At 46.9% G+C, this 11546-nt stretch overlaps 2 protein-coding genes across 2 annotated transcripts in view; one reads left to right on the forward strand and one right to left on the reverse strand.

Moving 5' to 3' along the window:
• Positions 1-11546, forward strand: part of LOC147116322 (adhesion G protein-coupled receptor G5-like) — a 793199-nt gene that overhangs the window by 664772 nt on the left and 116881 nt on the right. The gene's annotated exons all lie outside the window — the stretch shown is intronic.
• The window catches only part of LOC147116327 (adhesion G protein-coupled receptor G2-like), a 38329-nt gene continuing 36120 nt past the window's right edge, over positions 9338-11546 (reverse strand). Inside the window, exon 11 of the mRNA XM_085989551.1 lies at positions 9338-11473. Within this exon, the coding sequence (XP_085845677.1) occupies positions 11367-11473 (107 nt within the window). The 3' untranslated portion in view covers positions 9338-11366. The remainder of the gene's footprint in view (positions 11474-11546) is intronic.

An 11546-nucleotide genomic window follows, 5' to 3' on the forward strand; every position in this document is an offset into this window, starting at 1 on the left:
TGGTTGCAAAAGCTTCAGCCTTCTCTTTTCCACTCACATGCTTGGCTCCACCATCATTGAGGATGGGGATATTCATGGAGCCTCCTCATCCTGTTAGTTGTTTAATGGTCCACCACCATTCACGACTAGATGTGGCAGGACTGCAGAGCTTTGATCTGATCCGTTGATTATGGGATCGCTTAGCCCTGTCTATAGCATGTTGCTTCTGCTTTTTAGCATGCATGTAGTCCTGTGTTGCAGCTTCCCCAGGTTGGCATCTCATTTTTAAGTATGCCTGGTGCTGCTCCAGGCATGCTCTTCTACACTCCTTATTGAACCAGGTTTGGTTCCCTGGCTTGATGGTAATGGTAGAGTGAGTGATATGCCAGGCCTTGAGGTTACAGATTGCATTGGAATACAATTCTGCTGCTCATACCCACAGCACCATCTCATGGATGCCCAGTTTTGAGCTGCTAGATCTGTTCTGAATCTATCCTGTTTAGCACGGTGGTAATGCCACACAACATGATGGAGGGTGTCCTCAGTGTGAAGAGGAGACTTCATCTCCACAATGACTATGCGGTGGTCACTGCTACCAATACTGAATGGACAGATGCATCTGTGACAGGTAGATTTGTGTGGACAACGTCAAGTAGGTTTTTCCCTCGTGTTGGTTCTCTCACCACCTGTCGCAGGCCCAGACTGGCAGTTATGTCCTTCAGGACTTTGCCAGTTCAGTCAGTAGTGGTGCTACCAAGCCACTCTTGGTAATGGACATTGAAGTCCCCCAACCAGAGTACATTCTGTGCCCTTGCTAACCTCAGTGCTGCTTCCAAGTGGTGTTCAACATGGAGGAGCACTGATTCATCAGCTGAGGGAGGGCGGTAGGTGGTAATCAGCAGGAGGTTTCCTTGTCCATGCTTGACCTGAAGCCATGAGACTTCATGGGGTCCGGAGTCAACGTTGAGGACTCCCAGGGCCACTCCTTCCCAACTGTATACCATTGTGCCGCCACCCCTGGTGGGTCTGTCCTGCCGGTGGGACAGGAAATACCCAGAGATGGTGATGGAGGAGTTTGGGACAGCTCTCCCAATTTTGGCACAAGTCCCCAGATGTTGGTGAGGAGGACTTTGCAGGGTCGACTGTGCTGTGTGTGCCATTAGCCGGTGACGAGGTCGATGCTGGGTGGTCTGTCTGGTTTCATTTTTTTTCGCAGCGGTTTGTTACAACGGAGTGTCTTGCTAGGTCATTTCAGATGGCAGTTAAGAGTCAACTGCATTGCTGTGGGTCTGGAGTCACATAGGCCAGACCAGGTAAGGACGGCAGGTTTCCTAAAGGACATTAGCGAACCAAATGGGTTTTTACAACAATCTGATAGTTTCATGGTCACCATTACTGATACTAGCTTTTTATTCCAGATTTATTTAATTTAATTTAAATTCCCCAGCTGCTGTGGGATTTGAACTCACATTTCTGGATCATTAGTCCAAGCCTGTGGATTACTAGCCCAGTGACATGACCACTACACGGTAATACCGTTCCCCTTGAGGTGCTGCTTTGTAATTTAGCTCCGAGCTCATGATACTCTTTTAACAGGATCTCCTCTCTGTTCTTTCCTATGTCATTGGTCACGACATGGACCACGACACCCTCCCTTTGTAGGTTCCTTTCCAGCAGCTTTGAGATATCCCTTACCCTGGCACCACGTAGGTAATAAAGCCTTTGTAACTCTCGATTGTGACTGAAGAGGATGCTGTCTACCCCCTTAATTATTGAATCTCCTATAACTACAGCCTTTCTGTTCTGCTCCTCCCCCACCTCCATGCTCCACCGTGCCTTGGCCAGTATTTTTTAAAATTTACTTGTTCATGGGATGTGGCGTCGCTGGCAAGGCCAGCATTTATTGCCCATCCCTAATTGCCCTTGAAAAGGTGAGCCGCCTTCTTGAACCACTGCAGTCCGTGTGGTGAAGGTACTCCCACAGTGCTGTTAGGGAGGGAGTTCCAGGATTTGGACCCAGCGACGGTGAAGAAACGGCGACATATTTCCAAGTCAGGATGGTGTATGATGTGAAGGTGTAGGTAGGTGAACCCGCACCTTCCCTTTTATACTCTAATTCCAGAATCTGACCTGAACGCGTCTGGGTGGGGTAAAATGGTCAAGCCTCACAATTCAGTACAACTCAGTATTCTTTTAACTGTTTATTGTACTACGGATAACATACAAACGTCAATGCACTGTTCCCTTTAACTTCAAACAGTACTCACATACACTGTTCCCTTTAACACTCTTTAATTTCAAACACCACTCACCCTGGCGATCACTCAGAGGAGTTTGTTTCCATTGGTATGGGTGATCAAATCCGCCCGCAGTTCCTTTGCAAGTTGCCGAATTTTGTCCCTCAACGCACCCTTTTTATAATACAAAGATCATACCCGTGACAATTGATTGACACAAACCTTGCAGGTGATGGTGTTCCCATGTGCCTGCTGCCCTTGTCCTTCTAGGTGGTAGAGATCGCGGGTTTGGGGGGTGCTGCCGAAGAATCCTTGGTGAGTTGCTGCAGTGCATCTTGTAGATGGTTCACACTGCAGCCTTCTGGTAGCCTTTCTCATTGCTTTTCTCCTTATCCTCACGGGTCGCAAGTACATCGTACCCGTTGGACAGGACCAGATTCTGTGGTTCCTCCTTCCCTGCCCCCACAAGGTTCCCCTTACTCCTGACTGTCAGTCATGCACTACTCCCCCTGTACCTGTATCTCTCTATGTGGTGTGACTGTGTTCTGGAGTAAACTCTCCAGATATTCCTCCCCTTCCCTTATGGGTTCAGAAAAAAAAACTCAGTTGCCTGCATGAGGTAATGTTGAAATAAGTAAATTGTCATCCTTTCACTTCATAGAATCATAGAAATTTGCGGCACAGAAGGAGGCCATTCTGCCCAGCGTGTCTGCGCCGGACTGTTCATTGTGTCTTCTGCACAAGTCAGCTGCTGATGTGGCTTTCAACTGTTTGATTAGACTATGTCAGTGACTGAAAGCATCATGTTTAGCTCACGGTTTTTCACAATTATCCTGTGACTTCTTTGGTCCACCTGTTTTTGACACCTCTAGCGCTGTAAAGCTAGGCATTGTGTCTACTCCCAGATCACAGCCAATATATCCTACCCGCAGTCAGAGGATACTAGCCAGGCATGATTCTTCCTTTTGAATTTCTAGAATTGATCTAAAGCCCTAACCGGGTACAGTAGTGTAGTGGTTATGTTACTGGACTAATAAACCCGAGGCCTGGACTAATAAACCCGAGGCCTGGACTAATAAACAAGAGGCCTGGATTAATAAACCAGAGAACGTGAGTTCATAATCCCACCATGGCAGTTTGAGAATTGAATTCCATTTAATATAATTTGAAGTAAAAAACTGGTATCAGTAAAAGTGACCAGGAAGCTGTAACAGATACTTTTCTCCATAAAGATAATTAATTACAAAGAAATTAGTTGCATTTATAAAGAGCCTCCAAGCCTCTCAAACATCCCAAAGTGCCTTGCATCATAAAGTGCAGTCATTTTGCACTCAGACAGTTCCACAAAAAACTGTAAGTTGATTTGCCAGTTAAAAAAGAGCCAACGGAATAGATGGTCTCAACCACAATGATAAAGAAGTCCCATGAGTCGTCGCACTTGTTGGAGTTGAGGGTGGAGGAGGTAATGGAGAGGGGTTTTAGGAAACGGCTGGTGGTGGAGAAAGAAGCCAGGGATTATGTTTGGTCTCCAGGATGATCCTGGAGTAACGGGTGGTTTTGGCATGGGAGAGTGAAGCCTGGCCGTGCTTGATGTCGTCCAGCAGAACTGGTGATGGATGGCTAAACCAGTTGTGATTCAGATATGCTCAAGTCTGCGCCCCTTGGACTTGGGACAGCAAAGATTGGGACCATACCAAGGGGTTGGCCGGTATGGGAGAGAGTAAAACTGGAGACAGAGGCATCAAAGATAGACATGAGGGAATGGATCAGCAGATTGACTGCTGTAGAAGTATTGGAGGGTCAAAGAATTGTGTTTAACCGTAGCATCCTTTACGTCTTTAATTAGTTTCTGCTGACTACTGAGGGCATCAGGGGAGCACTTTAGGAGGAATCCAACAGCATTAAGCTGAATAAATGGGGACTAAATAGGACAGCCCCCAAAAATGGGTGCAGGGATCGTGATGCGGGATTAACCCACGCCCGTTCCTTCTAATGCAGGCAGTACGTCAACTTGGTGCTGCCTACTAATTAACACGATTGCAGCTTGCAGCCAGTGCTAACCATGCTGGTGAGTGGCTGCACACCTCAGCAGGGCGCCCAAAAATGTGAGAGGTTAGCAGCACTTAAAGCTAGCCTGCACTACTTAAACCAGCCTACATCTCTTAAAGGTGAAGTGCATTCTGGCTGGAGTAGTTGGTGGAAGTCGATATGGAACTCATTCTGATGTGGAAAAAGATGCAATAATGGCACAACATGGGAGAGATCGGGCTCCAAGATTTTCAGATGCAATACTGGAGGCCTTGGTCGAGGAGGTGGAGAGGAGGTTAGATGTGCTTTATCCACAGGGGGCCAGGAGGCCCTCCAGACAAACTCTCAGAAGACAGTGGGACCAGATAGCCGTGGCGGGCAAGGGTAGTGCAAGTGCAAGCTCCCCAGAGGGCAAGGTTGCACAGCAGTTCTGCCGCAGAAGACTCTGATGAGCACTTCGATGGTGCAGCCTACAGAAGAAGGCTGATGGGTATGCACAATGAAATGCTTGGTGCATTGGCAGGCCTCCCAGCAAGACTGCAATGTCATGGAGCATGGAAGAGTCCGGCATCAACTTGGCACAAGACTTTGCGCAGAGCTTGGAATCCATCCTTTCCAGCATGGAAGTGATGGCCAACTCCATTAGCACACTTGTGGACCCAACCATGATGCAACGTCTGATAGCCAATGTCTCCACTTCCATTGCAGCACATGCAGGAGCCCCCCAATGTCTGGGTGCTGCAATGCAAGCTCAGACTGCTCTCATGCAAGCTCAGCTTGCTGCCTTCATAGCTACGGATACCAGTGTTCAAGGGGGCTTGCAGGGTGTCACAGCAGTCCAGCAATCTGTCCTCCAACAGATAACTAGGATTGCTTGGACGCCACCCCAGGGGAGTGGCAGTGGCTACGTGGAGCACGAACCTGATGACCTCTCTCAAGATGACAGCATTCGTCCTGCCACCACTGCCACTCCGCCAGTGCCCTTAGTGTTGCCTGTCAGTCAGCCACCCTAGACTGCTGCCGCACATGCCGAGATGGTGCAGTCCGAAGCCGGGCTTTCTAGGCCCAGAGCTGCTCGAGGTCATCCTTCAAGGCCATCTGAAGTCTCCCCCACTGAAAGTCAACAGCCTTCCATCAGCCATGCTGCAGCCACTGGAGTAGCATTGCATAGGAGCAATAGGACAGACTAAGGCACACGGAAGACAAGCACTAAGGGAATGCACAAGGGTGATTAATTGGTGTTTGTATGCAGTATGGCATGCTTTGATTTATAAATTCGGCTTGGAATGTTTATTTTGTGTTGGCATTTATTTTTGCATTAAGGCCAAGTGGACGCTGTGATTGTCAGTAACAGAAGGAAGGTAAGGTGTGGGACTGCCTTCACTCCTGCCTTCCACCCAATCACAGAGCTTCCCTTTTGTTCTTTCCTCTACCCACCACCCGCCCCACACTCCCCCACACCCGCCGTCCCTTTCCTTGCCCCTGCACTTGCTTAAAATCTGTTACATCTCTAACTTTTTCTAGTTCTGATGAAAGGGCATCGACCAGAAATGTTAACTGTTTCTCTCTCCACAGATACTGCCTGACCTGCTGAGTATTTTCAGCATTTTATGTTTTTATGTTTTATGCCCATCTTTCCCACAATTCCATGTTTGAATCCCTCCAATCGGGTTTCTGCCCTTGCCACAGTACCGAAACGGCTCTTATCAAAGTCACAAATGACATCCTTTGTGACTGTGACAAAGGTAAACTATCCCTCCTCATCCTTCTTGAATTGTCTGCATCCTTTGACATGGTTGACCACTCCATCCTTCGCCAATGCCTCTCCACCATCGTCCAGCTGGGTGGGACTGCACTCGCCCGGTTCCATTCTTATCTATCTAACCGTAGCCAGAGAATCAACTGCAATGGCTTCTCTTCCCGCTCCCACATCATTACCTCTGGTGTCCCCCCAAGGATCTATCCTTGTCCCCCTCCTATTTCTCATCTACATGTTGCCCCTTGGCGACATCATCCGAAAACACAGCGTCAGTTTCCACATGTATGCTGACGACACCCAGCTCTACCTCACTATCGCTTTTCTCGACCCCTCCACGATCTATAAATTGCCAGACTGCTTGTCCGATATACAGTTCTGGATGAGCAAAAACTTTTTCCAATGAAATATTGGGAAGACCGAAGCCACAAACTCCGTTCCCCAACCACTGACTCCATCCCTCTCCCTAACATCGGTCTGAGGTTAAACCACACTGTTTGCAACCTTGGTGTCATATTTGACCCTGAAATGAGCTTCCGACCACATATCCGCAGCATAACAAAGACCGCCTATTTCCACCTCCGTAACATTGCCCTCATCCATGCCTTTGTTACCTCTAGGCTTGACTATTCCAACGCACTCCTGGCTGGCCTCCCACATTCCACCCTATGTAAGCTTGAGGTCATCCAAAGCTCGGCTGCCCATGTCCTAACTCACACCAAGTCCCGTTCGCCCATCTCCCCTGTGCTCGCTGTTGTTGTTGTTGTTATTTCAGATTTCCAGCATCCGCAGTAGTTTGCTTTTGTAAGATGTGGGACTGTTGGTGAATGGGGAATTGGGGTTGCGTTACAGTCGCAATCGGATGAGTTGTTCACAGACAGTCCGGCCAGAAAGGGACTTCTAGGTTGCCTCCTCCCTTCCTCTTCCTCCCCCTCCTCCTGCTCACCATGGAAGCATTGTTTCAGCATGCCAATGCTGTGCTCTATCACGTTCCATGTGGTGGCATGGCTCTCATTGTATGCATGCTGCCTACATTTGCGTGGGTTGCACACCGGAGTCATGAGCCACATCGTCAGCGGATAGACCAGGTCGCCTAGCAACAACCCCTTGGCTTGTTGTGGTGGCTCAAATGCAGATGGCACAGCAGACTGCCACAGAATGAAGGCACCGTAACTGTTGCCAGGATACCGGGCAACGACCTGTATGATTCACTGCCTATGGTCACACACCAGCTCGATGTTGAGGGAGTGGAATCCCTTTTGAATGTGGTACATCTCAGAGTTGACATGCGGCGCCTGCAAAGCGACATGCGTACACCCTACACTACAGGGACGCCCGCAATCCTCACGAAGCCGCATGCTCACTCCGCCTGCTGCTCTCTGGCAAGAGAGAATGAAATGTAATCAGCTCTCTTGGAACAGAGAGCCTCAGTGACCTCCCTTACACAGCAGTGGACAGCAAACTGCGAGATGTTGCTAATATCTCCAGCTCCAGCCTGGAAGAAACCCGACTCATAAAAGCTCATGGCCACGGTCACCTGTCATTTTAATTCACCGCTCCATTCCCACTCGGACCTCACCGTCCTTGGCCTCTTGTATTGTTCCACGGAAGCTCAACGTAAACTCGAGGAACAGCACCTCATCTTCCGATTAGGCAGTCTGCAGCCTTCCGGACTCAATATCGAGTTCAACAATTTCAAATCATAAGCTCGGCCCCTATTTCATTTTCTCTTGTAATTGTTCCACTCCTTTTCCCCCCCCCTTTCCTTTTGTTTCTCTCTCACACCTGGCAGCTATCTTTTGCCCTGCCAGTACACTTTACGCCTAATCCCAGCCTATTACCATCTCGTCTAGCTTCTAATCTCTTTTACTTCTTTTGTTTCTTTTATTCTTTTGTCCGATCGCAGCCCTGCCTTCGATCTAGTTTCTTTTCTTTCCAGTTTTGAAGAAGGGTCCAACCCGAAACTTCAACTCAAATTTCTCTCCACGGATGTTGCCTGACCTGCTGAGTTTTTCCAGCATTTTCTGTTGTTATTTCGGATTTCCAACATCTGCAGTATTTTGCTATCGTTCACAGCCACTGGTAATGTGGTCCTCGCCCTGATCTAAGGTTGCAGTTGTGGCTGCAGCAAGTGGCAGATTTCAGTGAGGACGTCCTTAGTGAAGCACAGACGTTTCACACATTGTTCCGTGCTGAGGTTCAGGGAGGGGAATTGCTCCCTGAACACCCTGGGAGGATATGGCCTCCTGCCGAGAACCTTTCTCACCCTCCTCTTCCTCCCTCTTCTAGCCGCTTGTCCTGCCCTGCGTGACCTCTGTTCATTCTCCAAGTCATGCTGTATTCCAAGCAGAATTCCTACTAGTGCATCCATGTCTGGAGGCAACTTGTTTGTGCAGATGCCTTGGAGTCAGGACAAAGTCCTTCAGCACCTGCCACACCACTCCCTGTCGACTTATAAAGAACTCTAGAAAGCACCAAACATTTGTACAATCGCAGCAACAGCCAGTAGAAATCAATCAGCAACTAACCTGTAAGTAGTTGATGATCCCTTTAAATAGTGCTGGAGGCGGGTCGTTCCGGCTGCTGAACGTATGTTCAGCTGTGCAAACTTAAGAGAGGGCATTAGCTGGAGCACTGAGCTCCAAAATGGCAGCGCTGGTGTCAAATCAGCATTGCACACCGATTGACATCATGATTTGCATACTTCTGGCGGACGCTCACTTCGTGCGCACCAATGCCCTCACCAAACTCTGCAGTGAAACAAGGACAGGAGATACCGGCTCCCCAAGGTAAGTGGCTCTTTTAGCACTCCTTGTGGGCCCAGAGCAGGAGTGCTCCCTGGGCCCCTCAAGGAAGCCCTCGGCCTCCTCCACCTCCAATCTACAGCCGCCCGATCGCCCTCACTCCCGATTGCTGGCCGGAGCTTCCTTACCAGTACCAACCCCCAGCCCCCCAATTGACAACTCCCCCATCCCCCGCCACTTGTGATTGCTGACTGGAGCTTCCTTTCCCCCTCCTCCCGCTTGCTGATTTTTGCACCCCCCACTCCCAATTGTTGGGGTCCGTCCCCAAGACGTCCTGCCACTGCTGTTCCTTCCCGGCCTCCGGTCAGGTTGTCCATTTTTCTGGCTGCCGTGCGGGAGGCAGAAATACAAGATGCAAATGAGTCCCTGGCGTTAATGTCGGCAGGACTTCCATGTTCACCTCACCCGCACCCTCCCCAACTCCCTGTAAATATCAGGCCAATAGGATAGTGGCCCGTGCTTCAGGTAGCATTCCAAGGTGACATTATAATGAGAAATCTACTCAACTATTGAAAATAATGAAAGCAATGATACCAATTTAAAAGTTTAATATGCACCTAAAAATATAATCAACCTAAGAAAGCATTTACATCTTATAAATTATGTCATATTTCTTAAAATGCAATTCACCAATATAACACCACGAGAGGTTCTGCAGTAGTTTTGCTAAATATAATCAATGTTTCACACCAAGTAATGCAATAATAAAATAATTGTTTACTGCATGAATATAGAGGGGTACTTTTTTGTGCAAAGCACACAAGAAACTACCAAAGAACTCCAGAACTTCTGAAATAAATGGATTTTGAGCGAACAGTAACTGAAGCAATTGGGTTAACCTAAGCTTACTTTCTATAGTTTCACTCACTTGAAGTATATTCTAACACATTAACTGGCTTCCCCTCCAGAAAACAACTCTGATTGGAAAATCTTGTTTTGCCATTTGATGCACAGTACTGATTACAGATGATATATGTCAAATGCGGTGAGTTTTTTCATGTGATGCCTATAGCGCATCTATGTCTCATGCTGACTCCATTATGCACTTGCACTTTCTGATCAACGAGGTGATCATCACAGAGCACATTATGAAGGTAACTGAACAATGGCAGTCAGCTTTATTCTGTTGATCAGGTCTACGGGTGGAGTATAAGGTTTCCTAGTGGTGGTTGATATATGGCCTTAACATTCCTACCACTAATGGCAAGGTTGTAGCTCTTCACTGGTGTGAATGTCTTGTCTGCAATCAGTTGAATATGCTCCTCATCTTCAAGAGCAAGTGACAGATTATAGCTTCTGTTACCTTGCTGGATGCGTGCAACTAGTTCAGGTAGAATTACTGGCTGATCTGCAGAAGAGACTGCTTCTGGTCTCATCAAGCATTATAGCAAAAAAATAAACTGCTCGGAGCAAACATGTAGCACTGCTTTATAGCATTTGAATTCCCAAATGTCTCGGATGGAATCTGTTTTGAAACGTCAATAGACTTTAGATTGGTGATTGAATGGTGACCAGGTTCAACTACATACACATCTGGTCTCTCATCTTCCATTAAACTAAGAATGCTACATAGATTTCCTAGACACAAATAAAAATATGCAAATAAAAATCTAAATTAAATTAGAACACAAGAAAAGTTTTAACCAAAAGAATTCCTAAACATTGTCAAATAATATAACTATCATTTTACCATAGTGATTCTCCCACATAAAATCAGCTAGTCAGTGACTGTAGATCTAGCAATGACATCTCTTTTCATCAAATATATAAACCACATAAAAACTTCAGAGTAAAAATATCACCAAGGTTGCAGCATGAGTTGATGTGTAATCACAACAGCTGTTGTTGTATCTGGGCATTGTCCCCCAGTTACAGAGGTGAGCCAGAATCAGGATTGGACATTAAATTAAAGCAAGATATATGTACACAAAATTATCTCAATCAGTGAAACACGTATGAAGGTCAGAGTTATAAGTCAAATATATTTTGTATCCTAAAGGAGATTAAAGCAGATTGTATTTATGTATGTTTGCTATTTTGCATTCTAAATATTTATAAAAATCTTAAGAAAAAGCTGTACCAGGCTGGTTCTGGATTTATCAGAAAAACAGTATAGGCTGCAATCTTACATAGAATTCCATCGAGTCTACAGCACAGAAACAGGCCATTCAGCCCAACTGGTCTATGCCAGCGTTTATGCTCCACACGTGTCTCCTTCCCCCTGCATTTTCATATAACCCAATCTTGCAGAGTGCCGGACAGCTCCGGCACCAGACACAGCTTAAATATCCTTAACATAGTTTGGAATCATTTAATGGCATATTTGTGTCCACGGAATGGGTGACATTCCGTCTTTAGCACTCCCAGTCCAGAGCTTCAGGTGCCAGGTGCACATATCAGGAATTCAGGCACACACGGCACATAATTTTCTGTCCATGATGGAAAGTTATGGGGGGGCACTCCCTGAATTCCCTGTATGCGCTTCTGATGTGCGAAGCTCTGCACGAGGGAACTAAAGATGAAAATTTACCATTGGGCTTCAGAAGTAGATGGGCAGACGTTTCAGTTGTATTCATTAGTAATTGCACTTTTGCTGGTTTTTGATGTCTTGCTGGCCGTGGTACTGGATGATCGTGTTAACATGCAGTACCACACGAATATGAAAAACCCTGAAAACAGAAAAAAACTATTTAAGTAGCTTGTTTCAGTGTTTATATAAACTATTCGTTTTTGTAAATATTT

This window comes from Somniosus microcephalus, chromosome 6 (assembly GCF_052327205.1).
Source record: "Somniosus microcephalus isolate GS21.2 chromosome 6, FLI_Smic_1.0, whole genome shotgun sequence".
Taxonomy (NCBI): Eukaryota; Metazoa; Chordata; class Chondrichthyes; order Squaliformes; family Somniosidae; genus Somniosus; species Somniosus microcephalus.